The 25,513-nt window shown below is 42.3% G+C and overlaps 1 protein-coding gene across 4 annotated transcripts in view; it reads left to right on the top strand.

Annotated features, from left to right (window-relative positions):
- The window catches only part of NTRK2 (neurotrophic receptor tyrosine kinase 2), a 202,918-nt gene extending 178,520 nt beyond the window's left edge, over positions 1-24,398 (top strand). For all 4 annotated transcript variants that reach the window (XM_086628706.1, XM_086628705.1, XM_086628704.1 and 1 more), the window contains 2 exons: positions 23,179-23,337; positions 24,213-24,398. In XM_086628706.1, coding sequence (XP_086484832.1) covers positions 23,179-23,337; positions 24,213-24,398 — 345 coding nt within the window. The remainder of the gene's footprint in view (positions 1-23,178; positions 23,338-24,212) is intronic.
- The last annotated feature ends 1,115 nt before the right edge of the window (positions 24,399-25,513 follow it).

Raw genomic sequence — 25,513 nt, 5'->3', positions numbered from 1 at the left:
ATTCTTAAACACATCCAGGGATGGGGAAAATATGTGAAAATTATATGTGAAATATATGTGAAAAATATGGATATTTTTTATATGTGAAAAATATGGATATTTCACCACATAAAGGAGACTAGGAGTAAGCGAAAACACGCAAGAGGGAAAGGCTGATGGACAAGGAAGGATACTGTGAAAAGTGCCAAAAAGCACTGGAGATTGACTTTTAAAAGATTACTGAAGTAAACAAGAGAAGGCCCCTCGACTGTTTAAATGCAAAGAGAATGAGGAGGAAAGGGTTGACACTACAGACGTGATGATGTAGGATGGAGAGTTTGTTTGGCCTGGAAGCAAAATCAATTTTTAACATCAGGTCGTAAAAGCACAGTGAAGAATATGAAGATACAGTCAAAGTGGCTAATAAGACTGAGAACACGAAGGCTAGACCTGGAACAGGCATAGAGAAGAGATCTTCGAACAATGTGGGGCATGGACAGTCTGTTTTATGATGGCAGCCAAGAGTTCAGCGAACTCTTTAAGCAGCATTAGCCAGCCCTGCTGCACAGAGAAGATCCTTCTGTCCTGCTAGTCCCAACAGCTCATTCCTGCATCAGCCGCAGGTGTTTCTGCAGCCACTGAACAAACTATTGATGAAACAATCCAGCTGAAAAACAAATATTTTCTTTCCTAATTGTAGGGAGGACAGAATACTTCTCCAAACTGAAGTACAGTACCAGGGCATTCCTGCTTAGAGTCTTTGTTGAAGGAGAGTCTAAAAGAACTTTGTTATATGAGTGCATCACAAGAGTATATAAACATGAGGGAAGAAAAAACACTATTTAAACTAAAGGACAATGTTTGTGTAAGAACAAGGGAATACAAGCTGGCCGTGAACAAATTTAAGCAAGACTAGAAGGAGGTTTCTAACCATCAGAGGAATGGGGTTCTTGGACAGCCTGTGAACTGGGAAGAAACCTGTCTCATTTTTAAGGTGGTACTGTGCAATTTATGAAGGGAATGACGTGATGTAGGCGAACTATGTGATAGGATGCAAGAGGACCAGAGGATATACTGTGCCCTTCACAATTCTTATCTAGTACCTTGAAGAACCAAAACTACTGATTATGTCAGAAGTATTTTGTTCAGCAGAGCGTCAACATGAGAGGCAGTCTGAAGCATAGATACTTCTTTTTGTCTGAATCAGTTCACTCCATCTTTAGTTTGCACAAAATATTCAAAGTAGAATTGCTAGCATCTGTGAAAGCTTAAAGTGGCTAATTTTTCATGGCAAGGAAAATGTTTTGAAAATAAAATGTTTCGTATTTATGAAAATATGTGCCAGTAGCTCTGCAACTCTTAACTTGTAACTTCTTAGCTTCTTTCCCTGCTTACAAAACCACACACAACACAGAAAATCAGGCCTGAGTTTCTGTCCTCTCTATGACTTTGGGAAAATCTGCTCTTTAATTCTGCGAGCAGTCTCCCCTCCTTTGACTTTGATTAGGTTAAATTAGACTTTAACCCTCCATATTCCAGGTAGGTTCGGTTCTAGTTTTACAAATGCTTCTGTTTGACTATAGATAGAACAAATACTGCTTTGACCTTATTGTTTTCCAGTGTCCTCCATTTGTTATTGGGTAAAGTCAGAAGAAGATTTTAAAGGATGAAAACATGTAACTAGTTCTTCTTCTGCTCCATCTGTATCTCCCTTCTATTTTCTTCACATTTTCTTTTTTTTTCAAGAAGAGTGACAATTTGAACTTATCTTTTCAGCCCATGCCAATCTGAAAAACATAAATAGCTTCTATTTGTGACAAGGTTTATTATGACCCTTGCTGGTTCAGCAAGGTAGAAGTTACCCATTAGGGCAAAAAGCTACAGCTTTGTATGCAAAGTGGTAAGAACATATAGGGGCTTCCATGATGGATTATGCCAGGTTCTCACTGGAATTTTAACGTATAGCAGATTCATCACATTCATTATTGCATATTATATGCCCTGCTCCAAACTTCTTTCACAGAGAGCATGAAGCCATTGCAACCTTAACTACTTCTGTGCAGTCTTTCTCCATCTTGCATGGTGGAGATGGGGAAATGGACAAAGGCTAGTTTTCCTGTATATAACAGCAGAATACATAATAAAGCAAACCTATACCTGTTACTTTCAAAAGGTGAATGGTAGTTTTGTCTCACTCCACCTTTCCCTACAACACCTAGAAAAAACAGTATTCTGTTAGAAAGGAACAGATGGAAGTTGCCTTAAAGTTCACGTGATGGTTCATCCTTTCTTCTGTTGGTAAGGCTGGGACCAGGTTGCATAGCCTCAAGATCAGTTGCTTGATTTCTAGCAGTATCTAGCTGCATTGTTCTGGTCTTGGTCTTCATTGCAAGCATTGGGAGTCTTGAGTAGCAGGAATCACAAGTCTCAGGGTGGCAGTGGAGCTTTTGCTCCGCGTTGAAATCCCAGAGAGTATCTCTCTGCAGCTGTAATTTTAATTATATAGGATGATCCTCTGCCTTTTACAGAGCAACTACTCAGAATTTAAAAGGAGTCTGGAGACTTCTGGGGACAGGCAGGTTAAATTATAGTTATTACCAGGCAGCTATTTCAAGATTACTACCCTCTGAATAGCAAATCCCCCACCCCCATGAAATACAAACAAAATAAAAAGTTTACTTGTCCTTCCAGAATTCTTCTGGCGTTCAATGCATAGCTTGCAATTTCAGCCCTTCACTTCAACGTGTTCTTCTGCTTTGTAGAAAAAAGCTAATCATTACCGTTTCCAGTATGTCAGACTAAGGACCTGAAATTAAAAAACACAGATACTCATTTGGTTTCAATAGGTTTTGATGCGCAAACACTAAAATTGGTTCTTTCATGTGCATGAAAGAGCAGGGGGGTGTGCATAACCAAATCTGTACATTGTCGTTGCTTTCATGGGGGTGGGTTGCTAAACGCTTCCCAACATTCAAGCATTCTCTGCTGTGTGCTTAAGGCTGGGCTTGCCTGACTGCCCAAGCCATTCCAGCACACTGCTGAGAAGGACTTGGCTCCTGCATCAGTATCTGGAGAAACACGGGCTATCTTTCCTCCTGCCACAGCTCTCCCATTGTATTCCTACCAAGGCAGCTTATCCTCCTCCTGGGCATCCCACCAGTAGGATCAACATCTGTTCTTCTGAAAGTCATCAAAGAGGCAACAGGTTTTCTGTAACCACTATGTCGGTGCTTGGTCCCACTGCTGACCCATTCTACATTCTTTTAGTGTAGCAGTTCAGAGACAGCATAGTTAGTCTGGTGGATGAGAAACCAGGTGTCTCTGCTGCAGTTTGAACCTTCCATGGTCAAATCCCGTTGCTGACACATTGGAGGGGATTGTTAGGTTTGCGTAAAGTTAGATGTGGAAGGAGTTAGGCAAGTGGCCACACACTGAATGATGAGATTGAGAAGAAATATTTAACCATTCCCTCACTTGCTGAGCACAGCCTAGCAAATGAAGAATTAAACAGAGGCTCTGTGGAAAAACATTAGATCCTGTAATTAAAAATTGTTTCCTTAATGCATATTCAGATTGCTAGTGGTGCTGGAATCTTTCACTCCAGAACAAAAAAGACCCCACTCTTATACGTCAGATATGTGATACAAAAAAATATTTATACAAAAATGCTACAGATGTAAACATGTGATCAGTTGCACTGAAGTACATTCACTAATGCTTCTGCCTTTATCCACTATCCGTAAGCATGTTTGCCTACGCAGAAACCAAATTCTCCAGGACTACTGGTAAAATACCAAAGATCTAACATTTCATTACATTTTAATTCAACATTCAAGGGAGATTTTTCATTTCCCTACCAAATGGAAGGCTTAATCCGGTCCTCCTGGTGTGAAATGCACACAGTACATGAGAAGAAGCAATAAAGTGAGGTGCAAACTAGGCCCATCTTCAAAATTAGACATCTCATAGGTAAACAGGCCCCTCCATTCTGGCCTAATTCTCTCTGACAAGGCATACACTGTCCTGACTGTCCTGACCTGCCCAAGCAAGCTCAATATGCATGTAACGCTCCAGCCTTTCTAAGAAATGACTGAGCTGGTCCTTAAGTGTAAATCACATTTGCTTGTAAGCTATCTGCCCTATCTTCAGCCATTTTTTGTGGGAGTTTTCTTATGCTGTTCCAGAATCTGTAATCTGTGGATGAGGGATGTTAGGGTGCATTCCTTCCAGTTCCCATTACTCTCTCTTGATTAACCAGTTGTTCATGAATTTGGCTAATCCTTGTTTGCACCTACTGATACAGTCCACCTTCATAACTGCGGCAGCAAGTTCCAGAAGTTTAATACCCATCATGTAAAAAAATACTTTATCTGTTCTGAACTTATGTCCTACTGATTTCATTGAGTATCCTCTTGTTACAGTATTTCAGACTTTGCTAATAACAGTTCTGCGATTGTTGCTGATTGACCTCGCCTTATCCATCACTTTAATGATTTTGTAAGCCTCAGCTTAAGTGTTTTAGTTCTCCTTTTCTGCACCTCTCCAGTTACATTATATCCTCCCTGAGCTGTGGAGACCAGAACTGCATGGAGAGCTAAAGGCAAGTGAGGGGCTCATGGCTGTGGAGCGAGGCAGAATTATGCCCCGTGCCCGTGTTGTTAGTGTACCTGTGCTGGTGATGTCCAATGTCTTGAGTTTTTCTGGCAGCTGCTGCTCACTGAGCTGTTGATGTCAGAGATGGCTCCAAAATCTCCTTCCCGAATTGTAGCTGCCAGTGCTGACTGTAAACTTAGGTTACTAGGTTATTGCATCTATTTATCGTGCAGGTAGTTAACTGCATTGAAGCTCATCCGCTGCCTGCTCCCTCTGTTTTGTGAGATCCTTTTCACAAAAGCCTCTCCAAGAACTTACTGTCACCCCTACACTTGGGCTAACTTGACAATGCCCTTGCACCTCCAGGCTGTTGATGAAGATGTTGAACATGGTCCTGACACTCACCTCTGGGGAGTCCGCTAATGCCTCCTCTCTATCCTGAGAAGTGACTTTAAAGTCCTGCTTGCCACTTCTTGTCCTTTAACCAGCATTCAGTCCATAAAAAGGCCTTTCCTAAACCTTGCAGCAGCTTAGGTTTTTTAATAACCTTTTGTGTAGAGCCTTATGAAGATGTTTTGAAAATTCACATACGCTTTGTCTGCTGGATTGCCTTTGTTCACATTCATCCTGACTCCCCTGTGGACTACCACTAGGCTGGTAGAGTGGTATGCGTTTCTACAGAAGCTTTTGTTTCCCACTCTGCTAGGAAAGATACAGGCAGACTGTTTTTGTCCATGCATCAGCTCTCTGGCACAGTTGCTCTTTTTAGTGATAGTTGTACATCTGCAGCTTCTCACCTGCATACCTTCAGACTTAGGTGAATGCCATTTGGTCCTGGTAATGTTAACAATCAACTTCACTATTTCTGTCTATTGAAAAAAAACCTCTTTTTTCTTTCCTGTGATCGTCTAACATTTTCTGTTTCAAACATTCTCAGTTGCATGAGAGGGGAGGCTCACACTGATGCTACGAACCCTGTAAAACAGTTTTCTCTCTTAGCTTAGGCATTCCTGTAAGTGACTTGCAAACACGGCTTGTGCACTTCTTTGTCTTTTATGCACCAGTTTGTGCTGCAGCAGCAACTCGTGTGTGACAGACCTAGGGTACTGAAATTTATAGCAGGGCGGTGCTCTTCCTTTTCGAGTCAGGTGCAAGACAACATAAAGTCTCTAAAAGAAAAAAATCCAAGCAGAAGTCTCCTTTTGCAGTTCTTAGCTAAAGAGGAAGTATCCCTGTGGGAAGCAGATTGGGCTGTCTTTAGCTGTCATGCCTAAGACCTGTCTCACTGCGCTCCCTAGCCTGCGCTGCGGTAGATCCCCCTGCCTCACAGGAATACCAAGCAGGGCCTTTGTTGAATGTCTTGGGCACTTCAGCTCCAAAACCCTGCACTGCTTCACAGCACGGCACGTTCTGACTTGGATCTGAAGTGAATTCCCAGCATTAAGCTGGTTGCATGAGGGGGTCTGCCTGGGACATAATCAGCTCCATCTAGACTTCAGAAAAGTGCTGACCCAGTCTAAAATTCTCTGAATGTTCCACTAAATGAAGAGTGGGGTTTTTTTCTTCCTTGTTTTCTTTCTTTGTTTGTGTATTTTTGGGAGCACGCCAGTTTTATTGACCTTCTGAGGGCTCCCTACATGAATAAATCATATCATGGGGAGCTTTGCTTAGAAAAAAGACACACAGGGAGACTCTCCATTGCTGGCCTGAAAGCTTACAAGGAGACTGGGTGCAAGTGAAGGTGTCCTTCGAAGGCTGAAATTTGGGTGCTGACTCAGATTTAAGCGTACACTCATCCTACCCCCATTATATGCCCAGAAATCCTCAGGAGGCAGAACCAAGGACAGAAGTGCAGTTCCCATTGCCACACAGCCTGAAGCAGGGTCTAGAATGTTTTTGGACACAGAGCAGGAGCTGAATTAGGTGCTGCCCAGAAAAGGCATCAGCGCACAGAGAGGGTGTGTTTCCGTGTGACTGTGGTCCTGTGGATAGCCTGGGAAAGGCAGACAGAACTGAAAGGCTGGGCAGGGGATCACAGCCATACTGCCTTGGCAGGGGTTCATCCTCTGCCAGCTTGTGCTGTGGAGGGCCGGAGCCTCCCTCGAACTTTTCGCCAGTGGCAATCAGCACTTCTTCTGGCTGCAAACAGTCCCTCAGATGTGTGAGTCATATTTGGGATCATCAAAAGCTCTTTGATGATGTGGCCTTAGTACTTGCGTTAGGGGTATTTGATCCAGGCTGTGAGTGGATGGCGGGAAGGGAATTGAGAAGCACTTGAAACGTTTTGAAGAAAAATGTGGGTGACAGAGGGTTAATCTGTTTTTCCCCTGAATATCTGCTTTCTTGTGTCCGGTACACACTCAGCTTGTGCAGTGCCTTGGCAGAACAGCCCGGACTCGCTCCCGCCACGGTCAGCCTTACCCCTCCCCACCCTTCACCTTCACGCCCCCTCGAGCATCCCCTTTTTTGAGCTTCACCACCGGAATCTGCTCCAAAGGTTGGTACGGCAGGCTCAGGGCGTTTTGGAGGCTCGGTTTCCATGGCAGCCGGGCTCCTCTGCTCCCAGACGGCAGCTCGGGAGGAGACTGGAGGGAGCGCGAGAGAGTCATTAAACGTGCCAATTAGTATGCAGGGCCAGGGCTGCGGCGGCAGGCAGCGCCCGCAAAGGCGGGCAGCGCGGGGGGTGCCCCGGCTGGGAGGGGAGGATGGAGCCGCAGGGATTTGGCTGCAGCAGGCAGGAGCTGAAGGGTAGCTGCCCCTGGCTGGGGCAGCAAGGAGGGTACCACTCCGGACACATAGCTGCGTGCTTAAAAATGAGCTCTCCGGCATCGTTCGCACCCCGCAAGCTAGATGCCCCAGAAATTCGGGAAAGCCCCGAATTTCCTGTTGGGCAGAACAGGGACAAACATCACGCGTTCTGAAATTTGTGCATTTGATAACTGGTCAGATGTCATGGTGACATTCAGCTGGAGGACCGCAAAGAGGGAAAGGAGAAGGGCAACTTCACTCAGACGAAGATACAGTATTTTCTCTGCTGCCACTTAGCTTGTAGCGACTGGCGGACATGGCTTCTAGAAAAGGTGCAGCTTGGAAACCGGGGTGTCTTTTTATGGGAACAGGCGACAGGGCTCCGCTAGATTCCAGTTACGGTGCTGAGCGACATGCTGCCCCCTCCTGTTGCTGTTGGACATGGTCTTTTTCTTCATTTCATGGCCTAGTCTGTTTTGTTTTGTTTTGATTTGTTTTGTTTTCTTTTTTAAATAAGATTTCTCTACTCTGTTAAATAGTTGCAATATTTTTTCCTGGGCTGACAATATTTCAGTCAGCACTGCATGTATTTTATGCAGCTGTCCAGAAGCTATAAATGTTTTGTGATGTTTTTGAATAAACAATGGAATATGACAGACAGAGATTGTTGGAGGGATTAATTCTGTTTTGATATAAGCCTAGTAAAATATTTAATCTCAAAAAAGAGACTATTCTAGGTATCTTAATAGATTCATTGACTGGTGCTTTTTTAGGTTTTTATTTTCTTTTTAACAACTGCTTATCACTTTCTCCCATCATTTCACTTTCTATAGAAAAAATCTGCCTAGAGAAATTTCAGAAGGATTTGCTGGTTTTGTTTAGGCTCTACGGTGATCCATTCCCTTCCCAATATACTTTTATTCCCTATAGTATGTTTTAGTCCTTTGTCTGGTATCCAATTGTTTTAAGACATGGCTTATTGATCTTATGTGAAGCTTTGTTTGTTTGTTTGTTTTCCCTGTGAATCTCTGCAAAATATGCCTTCCCTCAGTGCAAATCTTGAGTGTCTGAGGTGTACATGGAACAATTTTGAGCAGGGAAAGAATTCCTCCAGGAATTCCTCCTGGCAGTGGCGGAAATAATTTTAGAGACTAGTGGTATTGCATTGAGCTGCTTCTTATACCCCTGCCAACCAACTGCTCAGGGCCTGTAACACACTGGGAATCCCCTGGATGTTTGGCTCCCTCATACTCAAGGAGGTGCTACTGTCTGCAGGAAGCTGCTGTCAAAAAGCATAATGTTCCCATCCACCTCCTGGCCCTCCAGCAGCAGACACGCCTGAGATTTTTCTTAACAGACCTCTGCAGGTCTTTGCTTCGCTTTGGAACCAATTTAGAGGATGCACAATATCAAAAAACATGCTGTAGCGTGTGTGACCTCAATTGAGTATCATTCACATTTTATTTTTAATAATCTGAGTACATTTTGGTTTAAGTTTCCATTCAAACTGAAATCTTTTGGGAGAATCTGGCTGTTATGTTTTGCTGGAAAACACAAACATTTTTCATTTCAAAATTTCTTGCTCAAAACTGTTCCAAATATTTCATTTTGTGAAAATGTTCAGTACCGAACAAAAGCTTCATCCAACCTGGATTTGAACACTGTCAGGGATAGGGCATCCACAACTTGTGGAAGTTTTCTAGCGATGTCCTTAACCCAGGCACCAGAGAAGAAGCAGACACTGCAGTATGTTGGACCCTCTGTTCCCCTCACATGGGAGTCACCTACAACTATAACCTGTCTTTTCTTCCTCGTGGAGGTGGTCGTGATATGACGGGTAGGCATTTCTGACCCTGGCAACATCTCTGGTGTAGACAGACTGTCAGCCACATCATCCATTGACGGACCTTCCACATCCAGAGCCTGATACCTGTTGTACAGAGGCACCTGGGAAGGGGAGGTGGACAAGCAGGGGATTCACCTGTGGCCCCAAGCATGAACTTGCCTCCATTCGCTCCTTCCTTTAAGCTACTGCCTTCAGCCTAGTGGGGGGAGGATACACGATCCCCTTCATCTTGATTTTTTTCTGGTGGCTGGACCTGTTTCTGTCTCATGATAAAAGATCATTGTCCCAGTGTTAAACATCGCAGAAGACGTTCATGGTGCAAATGCAGAATAACCAAAAGCTGTACTTCCGCTGCAAGACAGAATGCAAATGCATTAAGCATGCACGAGGCAACAAACCCCTTGGTGGCAGACATAATCCCATGAGCCCTAGAACTCTCAGCTCAGTCTGTGTGCTGTGGATCGTTCCCCAAACTTCTGCCTGAGTTTCACCTAGGGAAAGCCCAGAGGCTTGGCCCCAGAGCCTGTGCCTCCTGTCTCAGGGGAAAGCCTTATTTCTGGTGATGACAGCTGAGAAGTACAATTTCATCAGGGCTTTCTGACAGCTGCACACAATCTGTGAAAATTCCCCAGGAGCCAGTGGGTGTTGCCTTGTCTCCTGCCAGTAAGGGCCCGTGGGGTCCTGCAAGGCAGTGGAAAGGTGTCTCTGTATTCACTTAGAGAAGGTACTGGCTCTGCCTCACTCTCTTTTATTTCCTAGCCCTCTCCCACGAAGGAAAAACAAATGAGCAAGGACACTGCAGTTTTTGTGTCCTACATGCTGGAGAGGTGAAATGATATTTATTATTCTTATTCTGAATATTGTTTTCTTTTCCATGTGTTCATTCTGAATATCACATTCCTTTTGCTGAAGCAGAAAAGGGTTGAGGCGTCTCGTAACTTGGCAGTGTTTTGACACACCATAGGTCACCTGTGCAGGAGGCTGTTAATGTTACTGAGTATTTACTGAAATAACTGAAAGCATACACAAGATTAGGGCTGAAAGAGTCTTTCCAGGCTTCAGCCCATCCATAAGGGGACTGAGTGCAGTAAGTAAGAGGGTTCTGTGGGACATATGGTCACTAATAACTGCTTGTGTGCTTGCTTATTGGAGACGCTTTGCAATAGATGGAAGGCCGACTGGTCATCCATTCCTGCATGCCCTCCTCTATGGTTGTGACCATTTTGCTTTTTTCCTGGCTCCTCTTCACCCTCTGTGCTCCTCGCATCTCCACACCCTCTTTTCTCTTCTGTTGATATTCATCCTGATTCCTTTCCCTATTCCCCAGGGCTAGGCTGTTGAGTTGTTGCTTCATTTTGTAGATGCTTCTTCACTAAAGTGCTCCTGCTGAGCATAAAGAGGCTCTTATTTGAGTAAGTGCCTATCAGGGGGAGTAACCCATATTAGGTTCGTTTTACAGGGAAAGTTTTCCACTGCTTTCTCTAGAGCCAAGAGAGTCTTGGAGACAATAACTTCCTTCTGCCATTATTGTGTCAAGACTATCACAGGAGGACATGGGCGTTGGGAAGTTGTCTGACTTTAGAGAGTGAGAAGTGGGATTGAATTTTGTTCAGGAATTGTCAGATTTAATTCCTGTCTGATAGAAGCGTAGTCTGCATTGGCTCACATATGATACTCATTGCTACCTCTTCAAAACAGGGAAAGAAATTACGTGGAGCGTTGCTTTTGGGTTTCAAATGGCTAGCTCCCACTTGACTATTTCCCTAGCTCAGCAATTCCCACAGAAAGCTGGATTCACCTCTTGCTTTCTAGCAAAGGTGTCATACTGACCATAACAGTGAGATCTGAGTAAGACTTAAGTACCCTTACCAAATACACTGCAGTGCGTTTACTACAATGCTATAAATATTATCGTGTGTAACTAGATGTAAGTAATGTGTCAAAATTAAGTAGCATACATTTTATGATGGATATTACACCTCATGATCTTAAATTCATCTCGTTCCTTCACTACCTTCTTAGCAGCAGAGTACCCAATCACTCATACAGAGACAACTAGGCAAAGTGTTCAAAAGAATTCAAAAGCAAATTAAAACAGATCAAATACACGGTTTAGCAGCTTGGAGGACATTCATTTAAAATGTCAGTATTCACATGGAATTGCCATGCTAGCAAGGCCCCCTCCTTTGGCAGTGCTAGCTAGTCATTCATAAGCCAACCGGTAAAATGAACATGAGACTTGTGTAACATTCATTTTGGATGTCCTGGAAAGCTGGAGCATTCATACAGAGTGGGTCTTGCACAATACAGTGGGTTTCCAAACTCAATATCGTCATAACAGGAGGAAGATCCTTTCAGGAGTGAACTTAGTGGTGCATCTGCTTTTTGCTAACAAAAGCCTCTTAGTTAGCTCAATGACTGAAGTGTCTTGAAGTGTCCTATCTGACAGAGAGGAAAGGAAAACAAAATGGGGCTGCACCCTAAGTATGGGGTCAAGGCTAATGGGAACCACAGAGCCGTCCTCTTCCTGTAGACCACAGTGAACCATAAAATGAAAATACCCTGGTAGATGCAAGATCTGGGAATGTTTTCAATGGAAATAACCACAGAGGCCAGGATGCAGGGTTAGATGAAGGTGACAGCCTAATACACAGAAAGAATAATAGATTTGCCTGGCAAGGAAACAAAGAAAACTATACGCTAAGGCCTGAAGCACATAACATTTTAATAAGAACATCATTGACTGCATTTGATAATACTCTGTGTGGATCATCCTAAACATGTCCAAAAAGTGTTATAAAGTAGCATGACTTTAAAAGGAAATACGGCCTTTATGGAACAATATTTCAAAATTTTTCATCTGAAGCAGATGAAAAATACTCTAAAGTACAAAGGCTCACGAACAGTATTAGGGCTACAGTAACCCACTATCATGTAAACAAGTTAAAGTGCAGCTGCTGTGGTGAGCCCATTTGTAATTTTTTACAAGTGGCTAGAAGAAGTGTTATTATTATGTATGACATGTACTGCAAGGGTGTGTAGGAGCCTTCTGTAGATAAGACTTCATTGACCTAGGCATTATATAAGCATAGGTCAAAAAACTAGTGCCAGCCTAATTTAAATACATCTTGTTTTAGTACCAGATTTTGACAGATACTGATCTGGGAGTCCTAGCCCAAAGTATTCCTGAACTGTCCAAAACACTGAGGCTGTAGACAATCTCAGAAAACCCCAAAACAAACTGAAATGTGTTGTCTTAACAGTATGAGACATTCATTTCCCATTTGGCTTACTTCAAATGTCTCCAGGACCTCCTTGAATCTAGGCCACTCTGGAGTCTGAGAATGCTGCATGTAAGATTTATATTGAAAATCGTACAGTCGACCTGCACTTTTAACAATCGAGATCTCAAAAATTAAATTACTGTCCTAACTAATTTTGGTGTAAAATTGAAGCTTGTTTTTTAAAAAAATGAGGCATCTAACCCTTGAGCTCTCAGTTCTACTACAGATCCAACTTTTATTTGAGCAGTGAAACTAAAATTACATTTATCCATTGATTTTGAATTAATTATAGTGTTACAGCAGGACAGCAAGCAGAGAACTTAATGTTCAATAGGATTCTTATTCATCCAGAGAGGAAGATGAGCATACATGAGGAAAGAGCTGCCTCAGTGCTTGCATGGTTATGGTAAAGAGGAGCTTCATCCTAAGAGGAGGTAGGAGATTTTCCAGAATGCTCCTCTGGGACACTGCAAAATGCGTGAAGGAAAAGCAGGGAGAGTAGGTGTAGTTGTGGGTTTTCTTCCCACCCACCTCTTCTCCTTTGTCCACACACCACTAGCGTTTGCTGAAGGATGTCAGTAGAACATTGCACAATCTGTGGTGTGGAAATACGTATGTCTTAAATCTCCAGAGAGCCCGTACCTGAAATGCAACAATGCTGGCGCAGAGTCCTAAATCCTTTCAAAGAACTCTGTGATCTTCCTCTGTTGCCCAGAATCGCCTAGTAATGAGCAAGTTCAGCAGGCCTTATGTCAGAAGGCCAAACCTCCCCCCTGATGACATGCCATCAGGGAACGGATGCGCCCAGGGAAGTTTTAGGGGACATTTCTTACTAGACTGACACCTTCTGTGAATGCTTGCATGTTGGAATATTATCTGGCCTTATTTGAGAGGCAGAAGGAGAGATGCTTCAGCATCACAGGCAAAATTTACAGCTCAGTGTTGGTGTTAAACAAACACAGTCAGGTGAATTCCAAGAGCCATTGTATACACAATGCCATGTAATGTTTCCCGAATGGAAAATGATAGTGCTGAGGGTAGAGACAGGAACTGAAAAGAATCAAGAAAAAAAGCCAAAACTATATACAAAACCAAAACCCAAATTTGTGGTTCCAAGCCCTCTGCTGGTATAAATTCTCCCTTTACAGCAGTGTAGAAATTCAGCCAAGAGCTATAAAATAATTTCATCACTGCTTGGGCTATGCTTTGGCTCTTGTGTCTGAGAACAATATTTTAAGCATGGCTTGAGGAATAATTCAACATATGAATCCGATAAGAACAATTTAGAATTTTGCAAGCTCCATAGGAATAAGTAGTGGGTTTTTTTTCCAATCATAGCAGTTACTGGTATTTTTAATGATCATATTGCGTGTTGTTTGATGAATGCCTCATTTCAGAGCAAATTCCTGTTTCAACTCATAGAATGATGTCATGCTAAAAGTGAGGAGACAAAAACTAGAATTCATAGAAGGAAAACAACAGGGAATTTTTTCTGTTCTATTTTAGTGAAACTTTTCTTTTGTGTTTTCCGGTTTATGTAAACAAATTACGGCCCAGAGAAAGTGAGAAGCAGAAAACATCATCAAGACTGCAGAAGAGAAGGAAAATGAGCACAAGGACCTTGCTGTTGCCTTGTTTATTAGCATCTGGCTGAGGACCAGTATAGTTTAGCCTCTCAGAGCCCTGCCAGTGTGGCTATCCATCTGCATAGACTTAAATTAGCCTGTTGACACTACCAGTGTAGACATTCCCAGTGCAGGCACTGAAGACAGATCAGGATTGTGGTTGTGATCATACTTCTCCCTTGCTCTTTAGGCAAGTAGAGATAAGTTTTCACAGAAAAGAGCAGTTCCTCATTCTCCGAAGTAGTAAGATTATTGGTCTTCCTTTGACTTCATGAAACCTTGCTCTGCCTTCTTGATGCTTCTGGCTGAAGAGAGAACATCTCTGAACTCTCTTCAGGCAGGCAGTAGTTGGCAGATTTGATCTGACATAACTTACCTAGCATCATAAAAGTAGTCTGTGAACAGGCCAAAATAGCTTATTCCCCTTTGCACTGATGGTTCAGAATAACCTCTTTCACTTGTGGGAAAGATGCGGGAACTCAGCAGGTTTGCCCAAATTGGATTTGTGAAACTAAAGACTGTACTCGTTTTGTTGCCTCACATGTGTGTGGCAGTTTCTTAATCTTAGTATTGGTAAGCCATGTGATAAATTACCAGCCAGGGAAAGGGAGATGCTATCTCACAGAATTCAAAGAACTGGAACATCTGAGACATTTCAACTAAAAATTTTTTGTGGTGCTCCCATGCGATGTAAGTTACAGAAATGCTTTTGTGACTCACAAGGGAGAAGTAAAGCTACAAACCAAGCTCTGTTGCCCTGCTCTTCTCCTGTGATGTAATTTGACATGAGCGATAGAGCCAGACATGCTGCGTTAACCTACAGTAACTTTGAGAAAAATGTGGTTTTCAGTAAAATAAATGTGGAAAAGAGTTGTGACCTCTAGTACTTGAGAAATAGCTTTCAGACTTGACATCAGGAGTAGAGATTTCCTAGTGAACCCAAACTGGCTTATGTGGTATGATACTTGGCTTTCAGAGTCTGCCCTCAACTAACTGCTATGTGTTGATATTGACTGAGTAGTTCAGCTAGCATCTGGTCATATTACACCTCAAACCCCCTATTTAAAAAAAGCAGAGAACAGTCAGGATTTCAACTGTGGTACAGACTCGAAGAGGCCAGTTTTCCAATGCATGATGCATTAAAGGTTATTTTTAAAACCTCCTTGGCCCTGGTAGCCCAGACTGCTTGGGGCTAGTATAAAAGTGGAATTTGATATTTTGTAAACTATTTACTTTGAAAATCAGAAAGGCAGTAGCTGTAGTTCATTAATATTGCATTGCGAAATTGTTTTACTGTTGGTTTGGACACATTAGATGATCATCCGAGAGGCTGTGAGGATTTTAACATGAGTTTTTCCTGCTGCTTCTCTGCTGGTACCTGATGCCTCTCTTCATCCACTGGTACAACCAGTAGATACTCAGGTGTGAAAATAGCGATAGAGTACAAGTGATACAGTGACGACTTTTTGTAAAGCAAAACACAGGACTTCACGTGAGCTCAATATTCTGATTGGCAAGTCATGCCACTGGAGTGATCTCCAGTTGCTATGGGATAGCTTGATATGGCAAATTAGAAGAATACAAGATCTTTTAGAAAGAAGAGGCCGTCTGGTTGAACATGCCAGGTCTTCTCTGGCTTGTAGTAATCTAATCTCCCCGCTTTTTCACCAAGGTCCTGAATTCCCAGAAACAAATCTAGATGTCAACTGAATTCATTGAAATAGGCTTGGCTTCCCTTTCAGTTCACCATGGTATACCTCCCTTTCTTTTCACTTAGATTACCATTTATTGTTTAACACTAGAAATTTTACACATTTTAAAGTAAAAGAAATTATATTAATTAAAAGAATAGACTTCTTTTTTTCATTCATGTACACTTCATCCTGGGACACCAAAGATGATTTCAGTGCTGCAGATTTCCACTCAGTTAACTTTCCTTCTGTCCCTCTGATAGGGGACATTTCTTTTAATCAGAGATGTGAATCATGTCATCTTCTTCATAGCACTCATCTGATCTTACCTCCAGGGCATCTCATCTTCCTTTCTGGGAAGAGTAAGTGCTCTGTAATTCAGGAACTACTACAGTTTATTAATTACCCTGCATATTTGGCTGCTCCAGTATGACACTGTGTTGTGTAAAACACAACAATAGATACAATTTCTCTATACTTTCAACTTAGCATTTGAAAAGGTCTTTAGAAGATGCCGAATTGTAAGACACATTAGGTCATTCACATGTTTTAATTCCATGTGGTATCGCTCCTTCCACCCTTTTGGCAGAATCATTTCTAGCTCTCCATAAGCATTGCTAAGAAGTTGGATAAGAGCTCCGTATTGCAATGTGTGGCCCATCTACATAGGAACATAAGAATAGCTTCTCCAAAGGCCCTTCTCGTCCAGGATCCTGTCACTGTAACCAGTGCCTGCAGAATAGTATGAAAACAGGTTAAGCATATATTAATGTTTCCCTCCTGTATTCTCTTAGCCTCCAGCACTCTGCAGGTCAGGAACTTCCTGGGCCAGAGATGGTATCCTTGTGTTTGATAGCCGTTGTCAGTTTTTATCCTTCACGAGTGTGTTTAATTACTTTTTGATCCCAGGTAAGCCTTGGGGGTTGGCAGTATCCTATAGCAGAGCTGCACAAGCAACTACACGTTATGTGACAGAGTGCCTCTTTTTGTTTGTTATGAATGTGCCATTTACAAATTTCTTTTGTTGTCTTCTGGTTATTGCATTGTGTGAAACTCTGGATAATTAGTCTTTCTTCATCTTCTCCATACCGCTTGTGGTTTCATGGAGACTAATGAGAAGAACTTCATCTCCAGCAACACAAAGTTGATGTATGATATTGAACTGATGTTGTACAACTGCAGAGAGAATTTATGATATAATAGATGTTGCTTTAGACACTCTTTCAGTTTTCTGACAAGACCACTGATAGAATTAGTTAAGAAAATTAGATATAAGCCTCTTTTGAATAGAGACAAACTGAAGCAGGGTTAAAAGTGAAAATGACACAACTTCAACTATTGGCTAATAATCTGAATTCACAATTCAGTAGCCTCATGTGCTGGAGTGGTATGGCTTGTTATGACGGTGAAAATAGTATATTGCTCTTCTGCAAGTGGACATGGCAGAACAGATGATTTTTAAGAGGATATGTTGACTTTGTCTGCAAGGCCAGGGCATGGAAGGAATGTAACAATTATGGATTTTTTTCTTGTGCTGAGAGAAACATTTGCCAGCATTTTATGAGGAGGAAAGAGCAGATGTTCACCAAGAGAGGAGAGGTTTTCAGTTTTAGCAATAAGACATGGTAATTTTTGCAGAGAACATTTCTTTGCAGTTATATCATCCTGAGATGGAGAAACAAGTCAGAAGACCAAAACATAAATAGCAAGAATTGCCCTGAAATGCAGTAATCCCGCAAGTATACAGGATGCTTTTTTAGGAAGGGGTGAACAAATGAATTAAAAGGTATATCATAGTTTCAGTGTGGCAAACTAAGATCTAGTTGTGTTAAAGAGCCTTGAGTATATACTTGCCACATGAGAGTTAACTTAAGCATATGCTGAACTGTGTTGCTGCTTTCAAGACTACCACCCTGAATTGCAAAAGGTCTGAGATCAGGAGGGCTCTGGAGGGATGCAACAGGCAAGCCAGACAGGGCATTGGGCAGGATCAGGGCTGAAACCCATGGGTTAATCATTCGTGTTCATTGGGCTCACGAAGTGAAAAGATTACTTTTATCCCGTTGGCAGAAAAAGCATCACTAGTCTTTAGAGAATATACAAAGCGCTGTGACACATTACTGCAATGTCACTCTGTGGGAATCGTGGGAACGCTGAACGTAAATGAGGAAGTCTGTTTTCCAAGACTATGCAATTGGTTGCTGTGCTTTTTACTGCATGAATTCAGAGTAATCAACTGCTTAAAGCCAGAAATTGAAAAAAAAGGGGAGAGGGTTATGTAATACAATGACTGCAACAGCTAGGGGTTTGATTTGACGTCCTCTCCCAGAGTTCTGAAGCCTCTCCAAATATGGCCAGCAGCATTGAAGAGGAAGAGAGATTACTCCCTGTTTCGGCTAGTCCCTGTCCTGTCCTTTCATCAGCCCCTGCAGCACCCTACGGCATGGCTCTGGAGCCCCAAAGCCCTCTGTCGTACAATCAGCACCACAGACCCCAGTGCTGCTATGATAAGGCTGTGGTAAGAGCGGGTTGCAGCTGGCATGCATTGCAAAAGTGTGGCAAATCCATTCAGCCCTCCCTCTTCTTGGTACAAATGAGTAAGGCATAAACATGGTGTGAATTGATTGAGTGGTCATCTTAGCAACATTATTTCTTGTGTCTTTCCCAGCCCCTGGCTTGCATATTACCTGTGCAGCCCCACATATGGCCTATTTCTTCCATATCTCTGAAGGGTGACTTCCCTCAGCTCCACCCACAGCCTCCTGTTCCCAGCAGGGGCACAAGGCTTCATTTGCTTCTTCTTTGTAAGAGAGCATATCCATTTGCTCAGAAACATCAGGCATCAGGTCTTTGGCTTCCCATGGCAGTTGGGCAGGAGAAGTTGAAGGATTGACCAGGGCACGGTACTGACATTGGGATAGGGAATTGCCTGCCTTTAGCTTGATGAAAATGAGCTGACAGCTCTTCTCTGTAGCAGTAATATTAATGTACAAGAAAGCTGAGTTTATATTCAATGGATGGATGGATGAATGGATGGATGGATGGATGGATGAATGGATGGATGAATGGATGGATGAATGGATGTGTGCAGACCCTTGGACAACAAAAATCAACTTGCATAGAATTTCGTATTTCAGACCTGGCGTCCTTCTTAAAACTGAAAGTTCTGCATTAGATAAGCCTCGCCGTATTCCCTAGTGCCTGTGAAGCAGAGCATGGAACATATGAAGCCAGAAAGTGAACAAACTTTGGCAAACTCTAGAACTAGATGCCCTGCTTCAAGGCTAAGACATGGTGCTTCTACAGCAATTCCTTGAAGCTTTGTGTTTGCAAATAGATGAAAACAATGTTAAAGGTCAGCTTATGTGGCACCTTTCGAAGTGCTAAATTCATTAAAGAGATGAGCGCTGAAAGCGATGACAAGTGGAATGGCATTGTATTGTCCAAAGTGCAACGCTTCATACATGGAAAGGTGTGGTGGTTTCCCCTTCAAAGTGCTTCTTTAGGGAACATCGTAGTTCATTGATCTGGCTTAGCAGTCTCCTCCCTGTGGATAATTTGCACATTGCAGAAGCTCATTCACTAGGCTTTCTGGTTTAGATTCTAGCCCTGTATTGCTAGAAAAAGCAGCTAGTGAACTTAATTCAAGGCTGTGGCTGGGCTAGGGAGTGCTTGCTTTCATAAACTGATATTTGGAAGTGAGTACTTAAGTCCCAGAAGGGATCTGTAGAAGTGCAATTCTAAATAAAAATAAACCATCATAATGCAGCTGCTTTCAGGTAAGCATCGAGAAAATACACCCGAATTTATATCTGTAAATGGTAATTTTTGCAGCATTTTTACAGTTACAGTATGGATTTTAAAGTGATAGCATATTAAGTTAAAATTGTAATGCTTTTAAAACTGTCATAACCTTAGCTAGACTGAATGTAAAGATGTTATTTACCTGCAGCTGTAGTCTGCTTAGCACACAGCCATTTTAAAATTATGTGTATCAAGCAGCACTGCAATCACAGGGTGCATAGCAGAGGCTTCATCCGCAGAATGCTGATGATATCTGAGGGCTGTGTAATACTTCCGTTTCTTACTGAAGCATACGCAGAAGGCATCCCTTTGAAGCACTCAGCAACTTTAAAATTTGGTCAGTGTAGTCATGGTTTCCTTTATTGGTCCTTCTTGGAAAACACCCCTTAGCCTTCCTGAGGGTTTGACAACAAGAGCAAAAAGGCAGTCCACCTCTCTTCCCTACTGTTGAGGTGTATCTACGTGTGCTTGGACTCAGCAGTCCTATAAAGATCGAAAGAAGCTCACAGCTGACTGGCAATTTGTTTCAGGCATCCTGTGAACAGCGGTGTCAAGTCCCAGGCTTCAGTTCAAGAAAGCTCTGAAGCACGCGCTTCATTTTAAGCATATACCTAACACAGCCCTTAATGCCTTTCTGAGCTGGGTGAGTGTTGGCTCAATAACCACCGATCATTAATGGAGAGGGAAATGTGCGTTTAGAAGAAGTGCCTTTGGCTAGGCCCTCATCTGTGTTTTTGATGCAGCTGAACTGAAATCTGAGTTGAAAATGAAGGTGCTCTTGGAACACAGGGAGATGCTCAGCCTGCCACAGGTGGTGCTCAGTGTTGCATGGATATCCCGTCTTCATTGCAGTGCCATCTGCCAGGAAGAGCACCCCTTGTAATACTTTTATTGGTGCTTTGCAAGGCATGAAATATTATGTTCACAAGGATGCTCATGCATTGGGAGTAGCTTTGCCTAAAATGATTAATATTGGCAACGATAGAGATGGAGAGACCTCAGGACTTCTCAGTCCTGGACAAGTACTCTGTCCAGTGAAGTCTTCTGCCTCCAGGGACAGAAATGGACACAGCTCCAGACAAGATGATGTGGGAAGAACACCAAAGAGCCCTGTGGCTTGTGCTTATCTGTAAATTGAATTCCTGGTGTCAATACTGATGAGTCAGTCTTGCTATGACTGCAAAGAGAGACAGCTAGGTCTGTGATGTTACAGATCAGTTCATCGCAGAGACATCGTTCGGTGGCAATTTATCATGGTCACGCTAAAGGTGTGTCGTTCATTTTACTGAATGATATTGGAAACTCAGCGTAGAGTCCTACCACAAATACACTGTGGTTCTGTAGCAAGGAACCCTGGGAAAAGAAGATTTGAGTGGTTGTTTTGTTTTTTAATTGCTTTTTCAGAATCTCTTCATCTAAGATGTGACAAATGTGAAAAAATAGAGACACATATTTTACTGTTTATAGCTTTCATTAATTTTTAAGGAATGAGTCAAAGAAATTGCTGAAAAGAACCAGTAGCAGGGGTTATATGATGAGCAGATCTAAGAGCCATTTTAATATTTGATGAGGCCAAAAGCTTCTCATCACTAACCGCCTTTTAATGGCGTTTGCCCTTTGTCTGGGTCTATGTGACTGTATGTTTTTAAGGGGCTAACTTTTCTGACTTTCTAATGAAATACCTCTCAAGATGGGCATAAAAGTGGTGATTTGGAGCTGTTCGGTTGCCATGTCAGTTTAGGTTGTGATAAGGTGGGAAACTGAATCTTTGTTTGCATCTCAGCCTGTTCGTGTGTTACTTCAGACTCTCCACATCGAGTGACTTTCTCAGTCAAAGATGATTAAAAATACTGTAAGGCACAGAGCCTTACAGCCAGTCTGCCTGCCAAAAGGGTAAACTGAACACTGAGACGAATGGACAAAAATGGGTATCCTTTCTCTGTCAATGGAGCTCTCACATGTACGTTTTTAAGTTAGGCAGAAAGCCACAGGAATTGGGTCTCTTTTTGTACATCTCTGAAACCTGTGCACAGCAACCTGCGTTGAGTCAGAAGCAAATCTGCCAGGAACTGAACTCAGGAGCACTGCCTTTCATTCAGCATCCCAACAAAAATACTCCTCCCTTGCTCGCATGATGTTTCATGTAGGGGGAGGAGACTGAGAGCTTAGTAATAGACTGAGTCTTTGAACGTTTTAGCAGGACTTTTTTTTATGGAGTCAGTAGCGAGTGTTGACTTGTGATGATGCACGCAACAGGGTGAGCTCTCAAACCCATAGTTGTGTTTTTGGTATGCTGCGCTAACACTGAATTACTGACACATAGCTGGAAATGGATGTTGCCAGTGATTTAGAAATAATGTGAACCCTTACTGAACTTCTGTTGGGTTTTCCTTCTATTTACGCTTTCAATATGAGAACATGGAGGGCATTATTTATAATGACAAATGTGAAGTCGCACAAGGAGAAATGATATTTTGAATTGACAGAATCTTGAAAGTGCAGATGTCGTTTCATAACTAAATACCTTTTCAGACAGGAAAATGAGAGTTAATCAAAAGTTAGATGTCCTTGAAAAAGCTTTCCTTTTTTTTTTTTTCCCCCCTTGGAAATATTCATAGCTAACTTGATGCAAAAGTAATCAGAATATCTATATATCTATATCACAGTATCTCAGCAGTTACATTATTTTAAAAGTACTTCAGTGAATTTCTTTATCGATGTGATCCTGTCAGAATGGGACATACCAGGAACAACAAATTGTTTAGAAACTGGTAATAAGAGATTTTTTTAAAATCTAAATTAAGGTTAGGAAACCTAATTTTAAGGAAGTATAGCATTCTGGGAAAAATGAAAAATGTTTTAAGAGGCTTCCAGAAAGGCATTCATGCAGTGAAAGTTCTCATTCCACACAAGTTGATTTGGGATAGGAGCTCATGTCTTACAAGTTGTTTATTATCAAGGGAATATATCCAAAGCACTGATTTTTTTTTTTTTAAAAGCTGCGTAGGACTGGGTAGTTAATGTGGAACAAAATTATTTGATGCATTAACTTTGGAAATTATCAGATTTATCGAAGAAATTATCAGATTTATGGCATGGCTCAAAATTAGGATACTGAACCATACAGATCCTGATCCTAGGGTGTCATGCAGTTAGACCACTGTGTCTTCATGGATTTCAGTTGATATCGCTGAGTTTCTAGGAGAATCATCAGTGCAGATTTCATTTCATGAATCTTTTGTAGTTTCCTGAGTGTTAAAATAGAGAGTAAAACTGGCCTAATTTGAAGGGGGTTGGTAGGCTAAATTAATAATTTTATAGAGCTTCCTGTTCCTTGGGTAGGGTGTGCCAAGTAAATGTTAAAGATGAGTTGGCACTTGAGAAACAACATCTTTAGATATTCTGTTGAGAAACCTATCATGGTAGTGATTGTTGCTGGAGGAAGAGGAGTTTGGACTATGAATCCCTAGGTCTCAAAAGCTGCTTGAAATGGATGGTATCAGACAGGAAAAAAAGAAAAGATGGATTATCCTTATCTAATGTCTTGATACTCTTCCCTGTGAGGGTATGGAGGAATTATTTCTTACTCTTTTATTTGTTTTTCTCAGGTTGGGGGTCACACCATGCTGCCTATTCGTTGGATGCCTCCAGAGAGTATCATGTACAGGAAGTTCACCACAGAAAGTGATGTCTGGAGCCTGGGGGTTGTATTATGGGAAATCTTCACCTATGGCAAGCAGCCATGGTATCAGCTCTCAAACAATGAGGTGTGTGTAATAATACATTCTCAAACTGCATTGGGAAGACTGACATGTTAACGGTTGGTATAGTTTCTCTGGAGAAGGGACAGCAACAGATTGATTTAGTAAAAGCAAAACCCTTGATATCAGGCATTTATGGTATTGTCATGAACTTTGTGGTTGAGATTCTTCCTTTTCACTTTTTTCTCCCCAGGATGGATGGAAGTTGTCCAAGCAGAACTATACCAGTTCGAATTTAGCTTTTTCCTTTGTATGAAACAGAGTCTGCTCTGGATATTGAGAAAGACCATGAGGCAATGAAAAGGAGCTTAGCTATCTCCTGAAAAGGCTTTGGGTGATTTTAGTTCTGTATTGTACATGTCATTGTTGCAGAGCTGTTGCCCAAAACCGTTCTTGAGTAGACTGAAGTAATCTAGAGACCACTTGATTTCCAGGCAGTCACAAGTAACTCCTTTCCAGACATAAGCCACAGTGATACTTGTAAGTTTAACGAAGGAGTGAGGGAGGGAGAGGCACTGGCGCTCTGTGTAAGCAGGGTGAAAACTGAGCCTCCTTCTGAGGCGAGGTACAATTGATGGATGGTTAGAGAGAGGAGGTATGGGATTACTTCCTGGCCATCATTCCTTCACGAGTGGAAGGGGCAACATGGGTGAACTTAACGTCGGTGAAGTTACTGCTTGTCGACAACTTACACTACAGTGATTTTTCCAGATCACATCCTGCCGCTCATGTGTCTGCCTAGAAACGCAGCCCTTGGCAGAGTTGGCTGGGTGACTGCCACCAGAGAGGCTGCTGTGGCGATTAGCAGTTAACTCTTCTGTGAACTCTCTTCCCATGTAGTTAGCACAGCTGTGCTGATCTTTTTCTGTGATTTCTTGTAGGTGATTGAGTGCATCACTCAGGGCCGAGTCCTGCAGCGACCTCGCACATGCCCCAAGGAAGTGTATGACTTGATGCTGGGCTGTTGGCAACGAGAGCCTCACATGAGGCTCAACATCAAAGAAATCCATTCCCTCCTCCAGAACTTGGCCAAGGCATCTCCAGTCTACTTGGATATTTTAGGCTAAAGTCTCCTAGCATTTCTTCTTATGGGCTGCGGGAATGAATGTGTTCAACTGCCGCTGAACTCCATTAAAATGTGTTCTTAACTTTGACAGTATTAATGACAAAGTTGCGGAGAAGCTTTCAAAGGGCAAGCAACGTGCACTTCTCCATCTGTAGACACAGTATTGACTTTCTAGACATTATTGAGACGTATCTCCTATCTCTCTCTCTCTCTCTTTCAGTTTCTATAATTTTTTTTCCTCTCTCCTGTCTTTCTAATCAATTTGGCTTCTGCATTATTGTAACTCTGCATAGACAAAGGCCTTAAAAACCTATCTGTTATATCAGCAGACTCTTCAGTTTGCCCACCACGACTAACAATGCCTTGTTGTATTCATGCCTTTGATGTGGATGAAAAAAAGGGAAAAATATATTTGACTCGAACTTTGTGATTTCTGCTGTACAGCTACTGGGAGTTTCTATGGATTCACCTCAATTTTTTTGCTTCGGCATGTGGGTGGAAAAAGAAGACTGGTGAACTCTACATGAAGCTTATTCCTTGCGGAGATAAAGCTAGATGGAAAGAAGACAGTCTTGTGTCATACACTATCTGGAGGAACTAGGGGATCAGATGGCGTCCAACGCCACAAAAAAAAAACAAAACACTGAAATGATTGGATGGAAGGCAAGAGAGGGTTTAGCACTTTCCCTGAAGAGTCTTTCTGAGGACAAAAAGGATTGTTCAAGGAGGCGCTTTGCCAGCACCTTTCATTGCCAGATACAAATAAAAGGGAGCAAGGTGCTGCCTGCACTGCACACAATTGCGTTACAACATGATACACTAAACACATGCCCTTATTTTGTCTTCTGGTAGGATATTGTTATGCCACTGGTATAAAAATGTTCTCCAGCTAGTCTTTTTTAATAAAGGCTGAAGCTAGGCTTATTAATGTACAGTATTAATTTCAGGATCACATGTTTAAACGAAGGATTTTGATAAGATAGGACAAGCTGTAGATGCTGGGGCAGGTGTATCTTATACTGTGCTTGTCCAGCAGCATCTACCTTCCTTCCTTCCTTCCTTCCTTCCTTCCTTCCTTCCTTCCTTCCTTCCTTCCTTCCTTCCTTCCTTCCTTCC

The sequence above is a fragment of the Tauraco erythrolophus genome, chromosome Z, assembly GCF_009769465.1.
Source record: "Tauraco erythrolophus isolate bTauEry1 chromosome Z, bTauEry1.pri, whole genome shotgun sequence".
In the NCBI taxonomy this organism is placed as follows: Eukaryota; Metazoa; Chordata; class Aves; order Musophagiformes; family Musophagidae; genus Tauraco; species Tauraco erythrolophus.
The sequence above is the reverse complement of the archived record's forward strand: the minus strand, read 5'-3'. Positions and strand labels throughout refer to the sequence as shown.